Below are 21614 nucleotides of genomic sequence, written 5' to 3' on the forward strand. Positions count from 1 at the left end.
AAAACTTTCTCCAAAAGCATGAGCAAGGAGGATCAAGTGGAATTATAAAAAAGGCAGATGAAAGGAAGGATTAGGGAAGTCATTAAAATCAATGTTTGCTACTAAATGTAGCTATTTGTAGGCGATGTGACTAGCTCAGGTAATTGGGCAGAAGGCCCTGTTCCATTCTGCATTATCTTTATGATTTGGAACATCAAAAGTGATTATACTTTTAAACAATTAATTTCACATCAAACTCTTTGGGATGTTCCTTATTCTTAGACTGCTGTTTAGGCACTGGACTGAAATCACATCAAGACACGTGGAGATGGAACCAAATAAAATCTTCCAGATTACAAGAAACCTGAAATGGTTCACACTCATCTTCCAAATATAATGAGATTTTACTTCTAGTCATCCTATGGTTGTGTCTGAATGATAAAGCAATTAAAGTTGTGCTCAAAATAAGGCCTTGGTAGTGGAAAAAATAGTAACAAAAAATAACTAATTAAAATTTATGACCTTACCAGGTTTATTGGCTAGTTTCAGCTCCTCAATTTCTATCTGGCTGGTATCAACATGAACCAAAAGATGACAGAGACGCCGTACTCTGGAATTGAATATGGCTGCATGGCCTCTTCCCTGTTTCAAGATCTCAGAGTTCTCCAGGTATTCAGTCAATAGCCAGAATAATGGACTGGGATTAACGTTGTCTGAATCAAGATAAATACTTATTATAACCTTGGCATCAAGATAAATATGTAAGAGAACAATTTTATAGGTACTTGATAAGAATCGATTGATCAGCTAATACATTAGTCATCAAATACTCTGCAGTCATGGGATATAATTGCTTAATAGGCATCAATACACTTTAAACTACCTTTCTAACAATGTACAATGATATACAGTATCTGTAATTTATAGTAATTTTATGTCTTTGGAGCACCTATGGAGAGAAATAAACAGTCAACAGTTTGGGCTCCCTCCCTTGCCACTTTTTCCCCTGGTTTTCCATTGTCTTTCTCACTGCCCACCTGATAACTTTTTACTTACTGAAACAACTATATTATTCTTGTTTGAACCTTTAGTCTACTTGGCTTTCCCTTTAAATCCTGCTTGCCTCAGTTTATTTATCTTCTCAATCACTCTGCATTAAGGCAGGTTACTTGGAACCTTTACTTTTCCATTTTTGGGAAAGGTATCATGCCATGAAGATAGCACAAGGCAATTAAAAGAACATCACTGATATCAATATGTTATGAATGTCCAAGTTGCTTAGGAATACACACCTAGGGCCGTTATACTGAATACAATTGGATTGATCAAGGCCTCCCAACAGGTCCGCCCTAATGCTTCAGCTGCTTCCGCATCTGGAAGGAAACGATCAGCAAACATTTGTTCATGTCGTAAAGCGCTGTTTAACCTGCAACAAGAAGAAGCCATCATTTTCACAGAGTCGGAGTACCACTGCACAAAAGCAGGTACTTTGGTCCATCCAGCCAATGCTGACCTGATCTTCTGCCTAGTCCATCTACCTGCACCCAGATAAAGTATTTCCTTATAAAGTATTTGTGATAAATCTCTCTAGTTGCTTGAAGATTTTGACAAAGGAAATTCCTCAATTGAAAGTGATGTGTTCTTTCTTGCTTTACTAAAAGTTAAAACAATGCCTCAGTAAGAAAGCTAGAAATATGTCGTAGTGCTTTTCCCCAAGGAAAACTTGACACACAACTATTTGAAGCATTTTGTTTTCATTGACTCTTGGAAAAAGTCAATGAGGTAAAACTTCTCTACTGACTACAAAAAAGCTGCACATTCACTTGCATAGCATTACAACATTTTACCTTTTCTATTGTATCGTATTTTTCTTGCTTTATACTATCTATTGGCAATTAATGCATTATTCTAGAAGTTTAAATAAAGCTACTATTTTCATATCTCACTGTTCTTTGAAATTGTTTGCATGCAGGAAAACCAGGCAAGACTCACATTTAGGCTGATAAGTGGTGAGCAAAATTAGAGCAACACAAGTGCCAGGTTACGACCCGGCTATTTGCCATTGACTTTCAATGCCTCTACTATCACCATATCCACCCACCATTCATAAATGAATAAGCCCCACTAATACTGCAGTTGCCTTAAGATTGAAAAAGGTGTAGTAAAGTACTCACATATCCCTTAACTCATACCATAATGCACACTTGTAAATGTTGTACTTCTACCACTTGCTAAGATGAGTGCAACTCCAACAGTTATGAGCATTAATAGAATCCAGGACAAGGAATCTTCTTTAGTGGCAATTGATCCACTACCCTAAATATTAACATCCTCCATCATCATGCATTATAGTTGTAGTCGATTCTATCTACAAAGTGCACAAATACTTGCCGAAGCTTCATCAGTAGTATTTCCAACTGCTTGACCTCTACTACTGAGGAGGATTAAGGCAGCAAGGCACAGCAACATCACTTACAATAAAAGCAAAATTTGCTGGAAATTTTCAGCAAGTCAGGCACATCCAGAAACTGAACTAGCATCCTCATAGGAGCCTGGGTGGAAGGAGGTGTAGTTAAAGTAGTGGTTGAAATCAGTAAGTTTATAGTAAATTTTGTCAATTTTAACAACTTCACTACTTACCCATCCTGCCCTCAAATTCCTTTGGACAATTTTTGACATCTCTCTCCTCTTTTTTCATCTCAGCAAAGTATCAGACAAATAATATAAACCCAACAACATCCACAGCTACCTTGGCTACACCTGATCCCACCCAGTTTCTTGTGATAACTCCAACCTTTTTTCTTGGTTTATCTGTCTTCGCCACATCTGTTCCCAAGATGAAAGTTCCTGCTCTGGCACTTCTGAAATGTCCTTTGTCAGGGAACAAGGTTTCACCACCACTTGCATTTCTCCCATTTTCCAACCTTCTTTTCTTAAACCCCTCCACTCAGACAGCACAGACAGCATGTTCCCTTGATTCTCACCTATCCAGCCTACCAGCCTTTTCATTCAACATATCATCCCGTTCATTTCCACCAGTTACAAAAGGAACCCACAAGTCACATCTTCTCCTCACCACCCCTTTCTGCAGGCAATTGCCTGGTTAGCTCATCCCTATCCATCCACTGGTATTTTATCCTGCAGAAGGTGCAACACTTGTTTATACACCTCCACACCTCCTTCCCCACAACCATCCTGGGACACAAACAGCCTTTCATGTCATACGAAAATTCACTTGCATCTCCTCCAACCTGGTTTAATGTATTCAGTGCTCTCGATGTGACATCTATATTGGTACGGTTAAATGTAGACTAGGCAGCCATTTTACAAAATACCTGTACTCCACACAAAACGGCCACTTTGACCTCCCAGTTGAATGCAATTTCAAATCCCCTTCTCATACTGATCCATCAGTCCTTAGCATTCTCTATTGCCACTGCTAAAAAAACTGGTCCTCAGTTTTGCCTAGGTAGTCTGCAACTAAATGGTATGAACACTGAACTTTCTAATTTTAAGTAACCCACACTCCTTGTGCTCCTCACACCTTCTGATCTCTCCACCCTCTCAACCCTACTCACTTGGTTCCAGCTGTTTATCACTCCAACACTACATCACCTGCTTCTCTTATTTCCACCCGCTCTCATCCACTTGATCCATCTGCCTTTTTACCCTTCCATTATCTGGTTCCACTCAACATCTTCCTTACTTGTCAAGTTCCAGCACCTGCAGCCTCACCTTCACTATTACCTACCTCCATTCTCCCCTCCTACCACCTGGCTCCATCTGTTCCCCTTTTTCTCTCTCTACCTGTCTCAACATATCAACCACCAGCCATTGTTCCTTGACTCCACTCCTCCATCTCATCTCTTTATACTTGCTATCTGCTTTCTACATTCTCAATCCTAGTGCTGGGTCTCTATCTGAAACATCTACCCACACTTTGACCCCATTGATGTTGCATGAGTTCATCCAAAAGACTGGTTTTTGTTTTAGATTATAGCATCTACAGTATCTTAAGTCTTCAAGAAACCACAGTACACATGGGCAAAACAGCTGACATGAACACAGTGGGCCCAACAGCCAGCTTCTGTCTTGGACAACTTGATGACAATGGATTCTGCTAATGCAAAATAAACCCAAAGGAAGAAACTAGAAGTGCCACTTTGGCAAACTAAAAGTGACCAGGTCTACGACTGTAAGTGTGAAATTCTCAGCAGGCCAGAGAGTGTGAGAACTGACAAATCCTTTGTCAACAGACTTAAAAACATAAAACCTTAATTCATCTTTCTCTCTTTAGATATCATCCATTCAACATTTTCTCATTCTGAATACGGTGTGAATGCACCAGTGAAACACTATGGTCCCATACTTAACAGATCACATACTTGCTAAAAAGCTGCAGCAACTGCATCCTGTCCTCTTGAATCTCCTGACACCAGGTGTGTGCCTTCGTCGTGTAGAAGAGATAAGTTCGACAGCAAAGCTGCTCCTTGAACACTGGCCAGAAGGTTGGCTTTGGTCCCAAAACTTCAAATCCATGAACTCGAGTGTCAATACCACCCTGATTTGAGGAAAAAAAATTAACCAGATGTAAGGCTCAGCTCTGGCTAAGTATTTTAATTACATTTCTGAATATGTATGCAAATAGAAAAAAAATAATCAGAACATTTGAAAGAAACTTTTTGACAAAATTAGATAGGGAAATTCTTCATTGCGTCTTCAACAATTATCACATAATTACCTGCTGGCATCGCTTGATCCGAATCTGGATAATTGTCCAGTATCGAGTCATGTTTTCCAGGAGTAAAACACGGCTAGCAGTGGGGACCACATTCACCTGCAAAGCAACGGCAGGATCAGCAGATGACAAAGCAAGTTACAGTGATTCACAAGTCAATGATGAATATTCAACAGCACTGCTGACTACCAAATGTTAAAGGTTAATAGCTCACTACTTATTTCATAATTACTGATTTAAACAATAAAATGATTTTAGTTCAGCGACTCATTCAAAGAAATACTGCAGGTATTATGTGCCTGGTAGGATCCAATCAGCAGAACTGACAACAAAGCCTACCACTTGCTCGTTGATAGATGAAATGATAAAAATCAAATTTAATGTCACACGCACAAATATACTAATACACAGGTGCAATCAAAAACTTACCTGCAGCAGCATCACAGCCACATAGTATGATGTAAGCACTATGTATACCATTTTTCTTTACGAAAAAACACAAATAGAATTTTCAAAAAACATTTCAGTGCAAAGTGCCTGGGAACCCAAGACAATTTTCTTCAATTCTTGCATTAATTAGCAACCTCATACAACCTGAATAGACCAACACTCCCCTAGATCCTAATGAATCAACAAACTTTTAATGAAGGGTTTCAGCTCAAAATATCAACTGTTTATTCACCTCCATAGATGTCGTCTGACTTGCTGAGCTCTCCAGCATTTTGTCTGTGTTGTTCAAGATTTCCAGTAGAACCTTGTGTTTAAAATCAGAAAGTGACCTTGTTTCCAATAACAAAGTCAGACCATTCTTGATTAGCATGCTAACCACCACCCCAAGACATCTGATCCCGCCATCATCAATGCACAGAGGCTACAATATCTAGCATTAACAAAGTGCATGGCAGTTACTTGCAAAGACTACTCTGAGAATACCGTTTAATCCACATGATGGACATATGAATCTCATTCTCTCAAATCTAAATAACTAGCAGATAAACCAGAACAACTTTTCTATGAATACCTTTCATCAAGGGTACCCACATTCCATGCCATGCCATACACTTGCAGCGACCATTGGGCAGGGGGTATAGAAGCCTGAAGTCACACACCACCAAGTTCAAGAATAGCTACTTTCCTTCAACCCTTTGGTTCTTCAATCAACCTGCACAACGCTAATCACTATGTCAGCAAAGCAACTACAAAAGACTGTGTTTTCTTTGCAATATAACTTATGGTTTGTTGTTCTACTTATCAATGTTGTGTCTTTATTCACCTGTGATGCCGCTGTAAGGTTTTCATTGCAACTGTGCAGACTTGTGCACATAACAATCAACTCAACTGTATTTTGCATCTACAGTACAGTGCCTTGAAAGTATTCAGCTCCCACAATTATTTTTACATTTTACTGTCTCATTTTCTAAATTTAAAATATATTGAAGTAGGATTTATTACGCCAATCTACAAAACATCATGCATTTATGTCAAATCAAAAGAAAAATACAAAAACCTGTCAACAAATCATAAAAAATCAAAAATCGAAATTGAGACTGAAAATGTATTCATCCCCTTTGTAATTACTACACTAACTTTCCTCAGGTGCAATATACTATTACCTTAGCTACCCACCTAATTTGTTGATATAGAAAATTGGACGATCGCCTGTTTTCAATGAACTCATAAGAATAAATACACCCTCTCTCTGTAAGGTCCAACAGAATGGTAGATTTCTAACGGACCAAACAAAAAAGAAGACAGAACAGCATTCAGGACAAGTAAGAGAAATGATAATAAAGAAAACACAAATCTGGGGAAGGATACAAAACCATCTCAAAGGCACTGAATGTATCTTGAAGCTCAGCATAGTTCATCGTGAAAAAATATGAAACTGTAGCGATGTGCTATACACAGCGCTGAAATAACAACACGCAGTCGGTAAGTCGTTTCAAGAGTAGTTTATTCAAACTTCGCGGCGCTGGCATTTAATCCCTAGCGCCCGTCCTCTCTGGGCGGAAATGACGTCAGGGGTGCATTACCAAAGTCTCCCCCCGCGCACTGGCTATTTGTGAGCTGGTTCGCCAGCACAGAAAGTGGGTCGCCACATAACACCCCCCCAAGAACTAGCGATACACCCCCCAATGTCCACAGTCTGGATCAGCCTCTGTTTGGGAGGTCTGCCTCTGCGCCATGGTGCCTGAACCTCGACTGACTGCGCCAAGTCCACATGGGCTGGTTTGAGTCGGTCCACCGTGAAAACCTCCTCTCTCCCCCCAATGTCCAGAATGTATGTGGACCCGTTGTTGTTGATCACCTTGAACGGCCCGGTGTCCGCCCCTTCATACAAACACAAACTTACAGTTCTGCAGGTCTTTGGATACATGGGTCGGGGTCAGTCCATGCTGTTAAGTCGGGACAGGGGCCAGGTTGCCGAGCCTTTCACATAGTCTGTCCAGGACTGCTGCGGGTTCTTCCTCTTGCCCCCTTGGGGCTGGTTTGAACTCTCCCAGGACGGCCAGGGGCGCGCCGTACACCAACTCGGCCGACAAGGCGTGCAGATCCTCTTTGGGCGCCGTACGAATTCCAAGCAAGACCCAGGGAAGCTCGTCCACCCAGTTAGGTCCACTCAGGTGGGCCATGAGAGCCGACTTCAAAGTGACGGTGGAAGCGTTCCACTAGTCTGTTCGACTGTGGGTGGTAGGCAGTAGCGTGGTGTAGCTGTGTTCCCAACAGGCTGGCCATAGCCGACCACAGGCTGGAGGTGAACTGGGCACCTCTGTCGGAGGTAATGTGGGCCGGTACCCCGAAGCGTGCTACCCAGGTTGCAATCAGTGCTCGGGCGCAGGAATTGGCAGATGTGTCGGTGAGCGGGACCGCCTCTGGCCACCTCGTGAACCGGTTTACCATATTTAGGAGGTACCGCGCTCCTCAGGACACTGGTAGGGAGCCCACGATATCCACATGAATGTGGTCGTACCTCCGGTGGGTGGGTTCAAACTGCTGCAGCGGGGCTTTAGTGTGCCGCTGCACCTTGGCTGTTTGGCACTGCGCACATGTTCTGGCCCATTCACTGACCTGCTTGCGAAGTCCATGCCATGCGAACTTGCTGGAGACCAGCCGGACGGTTGTCCTGATAGATTGGTGCGTCAAACCCTGTATAGAGTCGAAAACTCGCCGCCTCCAGGCTGCCGAGATGATGGGGCAAGGTTGGCCGGTAGCCACATCGCACAGGAGGGTCCTCTCATCTGGTCCTGCAGCTGCAAACCCGAATCTGCGGTCCTGTAGCTGAGCATCTTGTCATCTGCCTGCTATGCCTCTGCCAGTGCTGCATAGTCCACCCCCAGGGACAGGGCCTGGACAGCTGGTCTGGAGAGTACGTCCGCCACGACGTTGTCTTTTCCCGAGACATGCTGGATATCCACCGTGTACTCGGAGATGTAGGACAGATGTCGCTGCTGGCAAGCCGACCAGGGATCAGACACCTTCGTGAACACGAAGGTCAAGGGTTTGTGGCCCGTGAACTCGCTGAACGGCCTGCCTTCTAAGAAGTACCTGAAATGCCGGATTGCCAGATAGCCAGATACAGTGCCAACAGCTCCCAGTCAAAAGCATTGTACTTGAGTTTGGGTGGTCGTAGATGCTTGCTGAAGAACGCCAAGGGTTGCCAGCGCCCCTTGATGAGCTGCTCCAGCACCCCACCGACTGCTGTGTCGGTTGCGTCCACTGTGAGTGCGGTCGGAACGTCCGTTCTGGGGTGCACCAGCATCACGGCATCTGCCAAGGCTTCCTTGGCTTTGACGAAAGCGGCCGTGGCCTCCTCATCCCAAGTAATGCCCTTGCCTTTACCCAACATCAGGGTGTACAAAGGGTCCATGATACGGGCTGCTGAGGGGAGGAAACGGTGGTAGAAGTTCACCATACCAACGAACTCCTGTAGGCCTCGTGTTGGGCCAGGCAAAGTGGCAGATCGCGTCTACCTTGTTGGGCAGAGGTGTTGCCCCGTCTTTGGTAATCCTGTGGCCCAGGAAGTCGATAGTATCGAGACCGAACAGGGATTTGGCCGGGTTGATCGTGAGACCGAAATCACTCTGGCGGGAGTAGAGCTGGCGGAGGTGGGACAGATGCTCCTGGCGACTACTGTTGGCTATAAGGATGTCATCCAAATAGATGAATGCAAAGTCCAGGTCGCGTCCCACCGCATCCTTTAGCCGCTGGAACGTCTGTGCGGGATTCTTCAGGCCGAATGGCATCCAGAGGAACTCGAACAGACCGAATGGGGTGATAAGTGCTGTTCTAGGGATGACTTCAGGGTGCACCGGGATTTGATGGTATCCCCATACAAGGTCTACTTTGGAAAATATTCTTGCCCTGGTATTCTTGTCGGGGTCACCAATGTAGCAATGTGCTACACACAGCGCTGAAATAACGGCACGCAGTTAGTAAATCGTTTCAAAACTAGTTTATTCAAACTTCGCGGCGCTGGCATTTAATCCCTAGAGCCCGCCCTCTCCGGGCAGAAATGACGTCAGGGGTGCATTACCAAAATCTCACCCCACGCGCTATTTGTGAGCCGGTTCACCTGCGCAGAAAGTGGGTTGCCACAAAACCACGGCCTCATTGACCAAGTCAGACTGCCCCTCTAAACTTAGTTGTTGAAGAAGAATGGCACTTGTAAAAGAGGCTACTGTGACACTAAAAGTCACTCTGAGTGAACTGCAAAAGTCAGTGGCTACAACTGAAGATGAAGTTTATGGCTTCACAATCTCTAAAGGCCTTGCACAAAAAGAGCATTTATGGAAGAGTGGCAAAGAAGAAGCCCCAGCTTAAAGAAAATAGCATATCCTAACCTATAAAGACTTGGCAAAGCATCATTTATAAGATACTGTAAAGATGTGGAAGAAGTTTTTATAGTTGGATGAGACTGAAGTGGAATCTTCTGGCCTCAACTTTAAGCTGTATGTGTGGCATAAATCTCATATAAACAATCGAAAATCTCTGGCAAGACCTCTAGAGAGATGCCCACTGCAACTCCCCAACTAACCTGGCATAGCTTTTTTTTTGAAAACTTTTTTTATTGCGTTTTTAAGTGATTATAGAGTAAAGTATGGGAAAAAAATGTATATAACCCTTCCCCCCTACCCTTAACCCCTCCCCCCTAACTTCCCTATAGAAAAAAAAGAGAAAGAAAGAAAAAAAAAGAGTGCCTGGATATCGGAAGATCCCCACATGCTCCAGGGAGTTCATAATAACTTTAGTATATATATTTATTTCTTTCCACAAGTAACCAATTGTTTCATCTTCAGAGCACCTATATATTTAGTTCTGTCTTTTGTAAATAAGGGCACCAAATTTTCAGAAATGTTTCATATTTATCTCTTAAATTATAAGTAATTTTTTCTAATGGAATACAGCCATAAATTTCTTTCTTCCAACAATCTATACTTAAATATGTGAACGATTTCCAAGTAACTGCAATGGCCTTTTTGGCTACTGCCAGTGCAATTTTTATGAATTATTTCTGATATTTATTTAGTTTGAGTTTCGGTTTCATCCCTTCAATATCACCTAGTAAGAGTAATATTGGATTATGAGGAAGTTGTGTTCCTGTAACTTGTTCCAGTAAAAGTCTTAAATTTGTCCAAAAACGTTGAATTTTAGAACAAGACCATGTAGAATGTAAAAAAGTACCAGTTTCTTGGTTACATCGGAAACACTGATCAGATAAATTTGGATTTAATTTATTTATTTTTTGTGGTGTAATATATAATTGATGTAGAAAATTATATTGCACTAATCTTAACCGAACATTTATTGTATTTGTCATACTATCAAGACATAGTCTTGACCAATTTGTTCCTTCAATTTTAATATTCAAATCACATTCCCATTTTTGTCTTGACTTATGGACTCCTTGCTTAATTGCCTGTTTTTGAATCAAATTATACATACAAGATATAAATTTTTTAATATTTCCTTTTTGAATTAAAATTTCTATTTCATTAGATATCGGCAATAACATTGTTTGACCTAATTTTTCTCTTAAATAAGCCCTTAGTTGAAAGTAACAAAATAAAGTGTTATTTGATACTTTATATTTATTCTTTAATTGATCAAATGACATTAATATACCTCCTTCAAAACAATCTCCTATATATCTAATCCCTTTTTGAAACCAATTATATAAAAGTAGATTGTCCATTGTAAAAGGAATAAGTCTATTTTGAATTAAAGATCTCTTTGCTAATAAAGATTTTTTTGTCTCATCATCAACATTTATCTTATTCCATAAGTCAATCAAATGTTTTAATATAGGAGATTCTTTCTTTTCCCGTATCCATTTAGATTCCCATTTATATATAAAATCTTCTGGTACGTTTTCTCCTATTTTATCTAGTTCTGTTCTAATCCATGCCGGTTTATCTTTCTCGAAAAAAGATGCAATAAATCTAAGTTGATTTGCTTTATAGTAATTCTTAAAATTTGGAAGTTGTAACCCTCCTAGATCAAATTTCTATGTCAATTTTTCCAATGATATTCTTGACATCTTACCTTTCCAGAGAAACTTCCTCACATATTTGTTTAACTCTTGAAAAAACTTCTGGGGTAATTGTATTGGTAATGATTGAAATATTGTAGTCTAGGGAATATATTCATTTTTATAGTATTTACTCTACCTACTAATGTTATTGGTAATGTCATCCATTTATCAAGATCTTCCTGAATTTTTTTCAAAAGTGGTGAATAATTTAATTTGTATAAGTTTTTTATGGCATTATCAACTCTTATACCTAAATATTTTATACCATTTGCCGGCCATCTAAATTGAGTTATTAATCAACATTGACTATAGTCTCCAATAGTAAGAGGTAAAATTTCACTTTTATCCCAATTTATTTTATAACCTGATATTTTCCCATATACTTCTAATCTATAAGATAATTTGCGTAATGAATGTAATGGATCTGTTAAATAAAGTAGAACATCATCAGCAAATAAGTTAATCTTGTATTCTTCCTAATTAACTCTGAAACCCTTAATATCTGGGTCCATTCTAATTAATTCAGATAATGGCTCTATTGCCAACACAAACAAAGCAAGTGATAATGGACAACCTTGCCTAGTTGATCTTGTTAACTGAAATGATGTTGAAATTTGACCATTTGTCACTACTTTAGCTTTGGGATTAGTATTTAAGGTTTTAATCCATTTTATAAATGATGTTCCTCATCCATATTTTTCCAATAACTTAAATAAAAAATCCCATTCCAATCTATCAAATGCTTTTTCTGCATCTAAAGCAACTGCCACACTCGTTTCCTCCCTCTTTTGTGCTAAATGGATTATACTAAATAACTGGGTTACATTATCTGCCGATTGTCTATTTTTGATAAATCCTGTTTGATCCATATTCACTAATTTTGGTAAGCATTTAGATAACCTATTAGATAAGATTTTTGCTATTATTTTATAATCAGTGTTTAATAAAGAAATAGGTCCATATGATGCTGGTTTTAAAACGTCTCTATCTTTTTTTGGCAATACTATTAAAATAGCTGTTGAAAAAGATTCTGGAAGTTTATGCATTCTTTCCATATAACCATATAACAATCACAGCACGGAAACAGGCCAACTTGGCCCTCCTAGTCCGTGCCGAACTCTTAATCTCACCTAGTCCCACCTACCCACACTCAGCCCATAACCCTCCACTCCTTTCCTGTCCATATACCTATCCAATTTTACCTTAAATGACACAACTGAACTGGCCTCTACTACTTCTACAGGAAGCTCATTCCACACAGCTATCACTCTCTAAGTAAAGAAATACCCTCTCGTGTTTCCCTTAAACTTTTGCCCCCTAACTCTCAAATCATGTCCTTTCGTTTGAATCTCCCCTACTCTCAATGGAAATAGCCTATTCACGTCAACTCTATCTATCCCTCTCAAAATTTTAAATACCTCGATCAAATCCCCCCTCAACCTTCTACTCTCCAATGAATAGAGACCTAACTTGTTCAACCTTTCTCTGTAACTTAAGTGCTGAACCCCAGATAATATCCTAGTAAATCGTCTCTGCACTCTCTCTCTAATTTATTGATATCTTTCCTATAATTCGGTGACCAGAACTGTACACAATATTCCAAATTTGGCCTTACCAATGCCTTGTACAATTTTAACATTACATCCCAACTCCTGTACTCAATACTCTGATTTATAAAGGCCAGCGTTCCAAAAGCCTTCTTCACCACCCTATCTACATGAGACTCCACCTTCAGGGAACTATGCACTGTTATTCCTAGATCTCTCTGTTCCACTGCATTCTCCAATGCCCTACCACTTACCCTGTATATTCTATTTGGATTATTCCTGCCAAAATGTAGAACCTCACACTTCTCAGCATTAAACTCCATCTGTCAACGTTCAGCCCATTCTTCTAACTGGCATAAATCTCCCTGCAAGCTTTGAGAACCCACCTCATTATCCACAACACCTCCTACCTTAGTATCATCGACATACTTACTAATCCAATTTACCACCCCATCATCCAGATCATTTATGTATATTACAAACAACATTGGGCCCAAAACAGATCCCTGAGGCACCCCGCTAGTCACCGGCCTCCATCCCGATAAACAATTATCCACCACTACTCTCTGGCATCTCCCATCTAGCCACTGTTGAATCCATTTTATTACTCCAGCATTAATACCTAACGACTGAACCTTCTTAACTAACCTTCCATGTGGAACTTTGTCAAAGGCTTTGCTGAAGTCCATATAGACTACATCCACTGCCTTACCCTCGTCAACATTCTTCGTAACTTCTTCAAAAAATTCAATAAGGTTTGTCAAACATGACCTTCCACGCACAAATCCATGCTGGCTACTCCTAATCAGATCCTGTCTATCCAGATAATTATTAATACTATCTCTAAGAATACTTCCCATTAATTTACCCACCACTGATGTCAAACTGACATTGCTAGGCTTACTTCTAGAACCCTTTTTAAACAATAGAACCACATGAGCAATACGCCAATCCTCCGGCACAATCCCCGTTTCTAATGACATCTTAAAGATCTCCATCAGAGCTCCTGCTATTTCTACACAAACTTCCCTCAAGGTCCTGGGGAATATCCTGTCAGGACCCGGAGATTTTCCGCTTGATGTATTAACTCCATAAAAGGAGGAATTAATAAATCTTTAAACTTTTTATAAAATTCAGGCGGACAACCATCTTCTCCTGGAGATTTATTACTTTGAAGTGATCCCAGAGCTTCTTCAACTTCCTTCAATGTAAAAGGCATACCTAATCCCTTCTGTTCTTCCATATTTAATTTTGGAAGAGTTATTTGTGATAAAAATCTTTCTATCTTAACGTCATCATTTTTTTATTCTGATTTATACAACTCAGAATAAAAATTCTTAAAACCCTCATTAATTTCTAGAGGCTTATAAGTAATTTTATTCACTTTTGTTCGAATTGCATTTATTGTTTTAGATCTGTTTTTAACTGCCATGCAAGGACCTTATGTGATCTTTTACCTAGTTCATAATATCTCTGTTTAGTTCTCATAATTGCTTTTTCTGTTCGATATGTCTGGAGTGTATTATATTTTAACTTCTTATTAATAAGTTGTCTTCGTTTTTCTTCTGTCATATTTCTTTGAGATTCTTTTTCTAATTTTATAATCTCTTTTTCCAATTGATCTATTTCTATCATATATTCCTTAATTTTAGAATTATAACTTATTATCTGACCTCTCAAATATGCCTTCATTGCTTCCCACAATATAAATTTATCATCAACTGAATGTAAATTTGTATCTAAAAAGAACTGAATCTGCTTTTTCATAAAATCATAAAAATCTTGATGTTTCAGTAGAATTGAATTAAATCTCCATCTATAAATTGATTCCTCTTTATCTATCATTATCATTGTCATTATTAAAGGAGAGTGATCAGACAATATTTTTGCTTTATATTCCACATTTTTCACTCTATCTTGAATATTCGTTGATAATAGGAAAAAATCTATCCTCGAGTATGTTTTATGTCTATTTGAATAAAATGAATAATCTCTTTCTTTTGGATTGATTCTTCTCCATATATCGATCAAGTTTAAGTCTTTCATCAATGAGTTAATTTTACTACTTTTGATTTTGCAATAGCCTTTGTTGATCTATCTAAAACTGGATCTAGACAAAAATTAAAATCACCACCTATTAATATTTTATCATGTGCGTTAGCCAAATTCAAAAAGACCTCCTGTATAAATTTTACATCATTTTCATTTGGTGCATAAATATTCATAAGAGTCCATAGTTCTGAAAAAAATTGACAATGTATAATTAAATATCTTCTTGCCGAATCAATTAATACATTTTGTATTTTAATTGGTAAAATTTTATTAACCAAAATTGCAACTCCTCTCGCCTTTGAGTTAAATGAAGCTGCAATAACATTTCCAACCCAGTCTCTTTTTAATTTCCGATGTTCTATGTCCGTTAAATGAGTTTCTTGTAAGAAAGCTATATCTATTTTCATTTTTTTAATATATGTTAAAATTCTTTTTCTTTTTACTGGTCCATTAAGCCCATTAACATTAAAACTTTAAAAATTCAATAAATTAGTCATTGTTTTTAATGATGTTACTCCAATCTATAATAATGCCTAATCTTTCAACTTTCATGGTATCCTGGGAAATCTTTTTAGAAGTCTCCATGTCGCTATGTGTGTCCCCATCAATCATCCAGGCAAAAGAATAGAAGAAAAATAGAGTATAAAGAAAAAAACAATATACCCCCCTACTAATGTTGTGAAAGAGAAAAAACACAACATTACCCCCCTCTATTGTACGGGTCATGGCAATCGCCATGATTACACACGTGAATCCCGTAGTAACCAATTCAAAGCTCCCCAGCCCCCCCCCGCAACATAAAAAGTATATATATAGGAAAAAAAACCATACCAGTCTCAATTAATATTCCTAAAATTTTACTTTTCTCCCTTGTATCATCCTTAAATGTCCATCAGTTCCATTCGCTATCTCTGTCTTCGTCTTTAACCATTAAGTTTAGAAGTCTCTACGTTTAATTAGCGAATCGATGGAAGTTTTTGTGCGAACACCTCCGCATCACGATAATCGGAAAAAAACTTTTTCCCTCCTCCAAAAAAATTATCAGTGTTGCTGGGTGACGCATTAAAAATTTATAACCTTTTTCCCATAAGACTTTTTTAGCTGAATTAAATTCTTTCTTTCTCTTCAAAAGGTTATAACTTATATCAGGGTAAAAAAGAACTGGTTTCTCTGCTATCATCAATGGACTCTTTCTTCTTTTGTCACCTTGGGCAGCCGCCCTCAAAATCTTTTCTTTATCCTGGTATCTTAAACATCTTATCAAAACTGATCGCGGATTTTGATCATCTTGAGATCTTGGCCTTAAGGCTCTGTGCACCCTTTCAATCTCAATTGAAGTTTCTTCTCCCATTTCCAATTTTTCAGGAATCCATTTTTGAAAAAAATTTATTGGGTCTTCTCCTTCGGTATCTTCTTTAAGTCCAACAATTTTAATATTGTTGCGTCTACTAAAATTTTCAAGCTTATCAATTTTTTTCCACGAGTTGTTTTCTTTCTGATGTCCAGGCATTATTATCATCTTCCATTTTCTTCATTCTTCCATCCATATCTTCCATTTTAATTTCCAAATCTGTAATTTTCTTTTCCATTTTTTCCTGTTTCTTTGTCATTTTATCAAACATAGTCTCCATATTTATTATTTTTTCTTTAATTACTTTTTGGTTACTTTTAATGTATTTAATTTATGCATTATCTGCCTCAAAGTCTTTTTTGTATTTTCAGAGGAACTTTCATCTCCATCTTCGTCTGATTTTTCCAGAGAATCCGACTCTCTCTCAGATTCACTTTCACTTTCGGTTTCAGTCGCAGCTGAGATTTGTAGTTCTGGTTGCTCTCGTTTGCGCATTCTCGTTCCTTTACACTTGCGCAGTTCTCGTTGATCTTTTCCTTTAGAAATGGCCGATGCTGCCGCAGTTTCCTGTTCTATTTCGCCGGTGATGTATTGTACCTGAGTCCGCGGTTCTTCGGTAGAAATAGGCCTTGATTCTGTTCCAACTTGAGCTGTCTTTGCGGAAGTAGTTTTCTTCATCCTCTGTTTATGAGGCATAGCTTAAAACAATCTGGAGTAGTTTATAAGTAACCTTAAGAAAGTATTGACCAACTTTTCTTCACTTAAACATTAATTTATTGACTTTTTTTTACGGGAGGGCTGGGTTCCAGCGTCTCGATCCTACGTCATCTCGTGACGTCCCCCCACCTGGCATAGCTTGAGCAACTTAGCAAAGAGCAATGGGCAAATCTTGCTCTATCTTTTTGTGCAAACCTAATAGAGACTTATCAAAAAAGACTACTGGTTGTAATAGTTGCAAGAGGTGGTTCAACTGAGTACTGTGCAAAGGGGGATGAATACTTTTAAAATGCTGACATTTTAGTTTTTGAATTTTTTGTTTTTTTACGCTTTACAATTTTCTATATTTGTAGGGCTCTACTATGAAAAAAGAAGCATGAGATTCATAATTAAAAATTCTTAGTTAAATTAAAATCCCTAGTTGTAATACTCATTTATGTGAACAAAGGGTTGAGGGTGCAATATCTTTACAAGACACTGTATACAGCTCAGGATAGGAAGAGAAATTAAGCCATGTCACAGTCGTTCCTTAGTCTCATACAACCATCCTGAGAGAATCTATCAGTAGGTTCAAAATTTATGTTGCTCACTGCCTAAATGCAGTTTGAAGCACCAACTGTCAAAGCTTACCGATGTGAAATGACTGCCAGCAAACAGATCATTTGATCTGCTTTGCTATGTTCTACCAGGAAATGTATCAGCTGAAGAGGCAACAGTGCTCAATTTGAATTAGCAGATCTCTTATAGTTCCAATAAGCATAAATTAGATTAATGTAGATAGGTACAACAAGTAGAATGAACATGAAGCGAAGGGTTTGTTTCCGTGCTGTAGGACCCTGTGACTCATGGGTTTAACAGAGGTTCAAGTCCCTTTAATAACTGAACAGTGGAACTGCAACAGATACCAGTTCTCCATAATACAGGATGCACATGCCAAAATGGGTAATAGTACTGGGAAAAGATGGCACACCAGTCCATATGAGGACCCCAGGATACTATGCTAAATCTTAAAAATTTGCAGAAAAAACCTGAAGCCTCTGAGTCAAAAATCTGGATTTTTTTTTTTGCTTTCTGTAAGGTTCCATGGGAGAATCCTGCAATGGGACTTGGAGATTTGCTCAATGCGTCACTGGAACATATAAGCCAGAGATAGAGTCAAAGAGAAGTATAGCAAATAAATAGGTCCTTTGGTCCATTAGTCATGCCAAATCATTAAAATTGCCTACTCCCATTGACCTGCACCCAGACCATAGCCCTCTATACTTCTACCACCCATGTATCTATCCACTCTTCTCTTAAATGTTGAAATCAAGCTTGCATGTACCACTTACGCTGACAGCTTGTTCCACATTCTCACAACTCTCTGAGTGAATGAGTTCTGCCCCATGTTCCCCTTAAAATTTTCACCTTTCACCCTTAACCCATGACCCCTAGTTGCAGTCCCACCCGACCTATGTGCAAAAAGCCTGCTTGCATTTACCCTATATTTGAAAAGTTGACGATAAATTAATAGCATCACTGAAATTTATGACTCTAAACACAAGTAGTTATGTTATGCATAACAAACAAGCTTCAAAACAGAAAAAAAAACATAAGAACATAAGAAATAGGAGCAGGAGTAGGCCATCCGGCCCATCGAGCCAGCCCTGTCATTCAATAAGATCATGGCTGATTTATGCATTATCTGCCTCAAAGTCTTTTTTGTATTTTCAGAGGAACTTTCATCTCCATCTTCTTCTGTAAACTCAGTTGATCTACCTGCCTTTTCCCCATAACCCTTAATTCCCCTATGTAAAAATCTATCTAATTGTATCTTAAATATATTTAGTGAAGAAGCCTCAACTGCTTCCCTAGGCAAAAAATTCCACAGAATCACCACTCTGGGAAAAACAGTTTCTTCTCATCTCCATCCTAAATCTTCTCCCCTGAATCTTGAGGCAATGTCCCCTAGTTCTAGTCTCATCTACCAACGGAAACAACTTTCCTGTTTCTATCTTATCTATTTCTTTCAAAATTTTGTATGTTTCTATAAGGTCTGCTCTCATTCTTCTGAATGCCAGAGAGTATAGTCCCAGGCGACTCAATCTCTCCTCATAGGCTAACTCCTTCATCTCTGGAACCACCCTGGTGAACCTCCTCTGCACTGCCTCTAAAATCAGTATATCCTTCAAGAATGGAGACCAGAAATGCACACAGTACTCCAGGTGCTGCCTCACCAATACCCTATATAGTTGCAGCATGACCTCCCTGCTCTTGACTTCAATCCCTCTAACAATGAAGGCCAACATTCCATTTGCCTTCTTAATAACCTGTTGTACCTGCAAGCCCACTTTTTGCGATTCATGAACAAGCACTCCCAAGTCCCTCTGCACAACAGCATGCTGTAATCTTTCACCATTTAAATAATAATCTGCTCTTATATTAATCCTTCCAAAGTGGATGATCTCACATTTACCAACGTTGTATTCCATCTGCCAGACCTTGGCCCACTCACTTACCTATCTATATCCCTCTGCAGACTCTCCACATCCTCTGTACTATTTGCTTTTCACTCAGTTTAGTGTCATCAGTGAATTTTGCTACACTACACTCAGTCTCCTCTTCCAAATCATCAATGTAAATGGTAAACAGCTGCGGGCTCACACTGACCCCTGTGGCACCCCACTTATTTATAAGTCTCTTATGCGGCACCTTATCGAACACCTTCTGGAAATCCAAGTATATGATAACCATCTGTTCCCCTCTATCCACTGCGCTCATTATGACCTCAAAACAACTGAAACAATCAAATAAAGCAGTCAGTGACCCAACAATGAATGGCTTCCTGTTCATGTGCAAATGAATTTTGAAGAAAAGGAAACGACAAAAACTAAATCTGAGATTATGTTCAAGAGTCATAATCATAGAGCATTAAGCTTAAGTAAATTAGCGCACCTTGGATAAGTGTCAGAATATTACCGAATATACCGAGATACAGTGAAAAACTTTGTTTTGCACATCATCCATACAGGTAATTTCAAAATGTAAGTACATCGAGGTAATATAAAGGGAAAAGCAATAACAAAATACAATATACAGTGTTGGTTATAGAGAAAATACAGTGCAGATAAGCACTAAGATGCATGGGCCATCACAAGATAAAACTAGGTCAAGAGTTCAATTTTATCAAAAGGTCTGTTCAAGAGTCCTAGCAGCAGGACAGAAGCTATATTTAACCCAGGTAGTGTGTGTTTTCAAACTTTTGTATCTTCTGCTTGATGGAAGGAGGTAAAAGAGAAAATAACTGGGATGGGAGGGACCTTTGACCTTTGATTATATTGGCTACTTTCCCACACAGTGGAGAGTGTTACAGAACAAAGGGGGCTGAGAGGCACAAATACATATTCCCCTGAAAGCGTAATACAAGTACACAAGATGGTGAAGACGACATGACAAGCTTGACTTAACTGAACTGGGCACAAATGTACAAGACACTGGTGAGACTGCACCTTGAATATTGTGTGCAGTTCTGGCCACCACCCTATGGGAAGGATATAATTGAGCTTAGAATGGATACAGGAAAGATTCACAAGAATGCTTGGACTGGAGGGCTTGAGCTATAAGAGACTGGATAGGATGAGGCTATTTTCCTTGGAGTGGAGGTACCTGAGGGGTGACTTTACAGGTTTATAAAATCATGAGGGCAGAGATAAGGTAGTCTTTTCCCCAAGATAAAGAAATCTAAATTTATGTTTAATGTTTATGGATGTTTACGACATATAAACATTGCATGTTTAAAGAGAGAAGATTTAAAGGGAACATCAGGCAAATTTTTCAAGAGTACGTGGAACAAGCTACCAGGGGAAGTAATAGAGATGGACATGATTACTATGATTAAAAGACATAGATGGGAAAGATTTAGAGGGAAATTTGCCAAATGCAGGAAAATGGGGCTAGCTCAGGAAAGCACTATAGTCAGCATGGACAAGCTGGCTGAAGAGCCTGTTTCTAAAGCAGAAAAACAAAACCGTTGCAGGAACTCAGGGGGTTGGACACATCTGTGGAGGGAAATGGAGTGTCAATTTTTCAGGTAATTTCTGTGCTATGATTCTCTCATCAATTTCCTCAGATTTTATAAACACATCCATACACTAGGGACAAATGCAGTGCTGAATTAACCCCTCCCACTCCCATGCCTTTGGGATGTGTGAGGAAACTAGAGCACCTAGAAGAAATCCGAACGATCATAAGGAAAACACACAAACAAATTTGTTTCAGTTCATCAATATTTCTGTCTCTTCGGGTCAAGCCTCAGCACCTCATTAAGGTCTGGACTCCAAAACATGAATTCTCTTCCTCTTAAACCATTCTGTTGGTGATTAACTCTTGCATTTCAGATCATCGTCTTGTTGCATCATCCAACTTCTACAAAGCTTCAGGTGACGGACTGCTTCCTTGACATGGATACATGCTTCCTGGATACAATTTTGAATTCACTGTTCTCTCAACATTTGCAAGCTGTCCAGGCCCTGAGGAGTTTAGCAGCTCCAAACTATGATGCTCCTTCCACCATGCTTCACAGTTGGGATGAGGTTTTGGTGTTGGTGGGCAGAGCCTTTTTCCCTCCAAACATAGCGGTGTTCATTTCTGCCAAAAATGTTCAACTTTTGTCTCACCTGTCCACAAAACATTATTCCAGAAGCGTTGTGGAACATCCAG

General features: G+C 39.3%; 1 protein-coding gene across 3 annotated transcripts in view; it reads right to left on the reverse strand.

Moving 5' to 3' along the window:
* The window catches only part of LOC132400977 (cullin-9), a 314674-nt gene that overhangs the window by 77781 nt on the left and 215279 nt on the right, over positions 1-21614 (reverse strand). For all 3 annotated transcript variants that reach the window (XM_059982631.1, XM_059982629.1, XM_059982630.1), the window contains 4 exons: positions 4721-4816; positions 4365-4540; positions 1272-1405; positions 507-692 (listed from right to left, as the gene is read on the reverse strand). In XM_059982631.1, the coding sequence (XP_059838614.1) occupies positions 507-692; positions 1272-1405; positions 4365-4540; positions 4721-4816 (592 nt within the window). The remainder of the gene's footprint in view (positions 1-506; positions 693-1271; positions 1406-4364; positions 4541-4720; positions 4817-21614) is intronic.

This window comes from Hypanus sabinus, chromosome 10, assembly GCF_030144855.1.
Source record: "Hypanus sabinus isolate sHypSab1 chromosome 10, sHypSab1.hap1, whole genome shotgun sequence".
Classification (NCBI taxonomy): domain Eukaryota; kingdom Metazoa; phylum Chordata; class Chondrichthyes; order Myliobatiformes; family Dasyatidae; genus Hypanus; species Hypanus sabinus.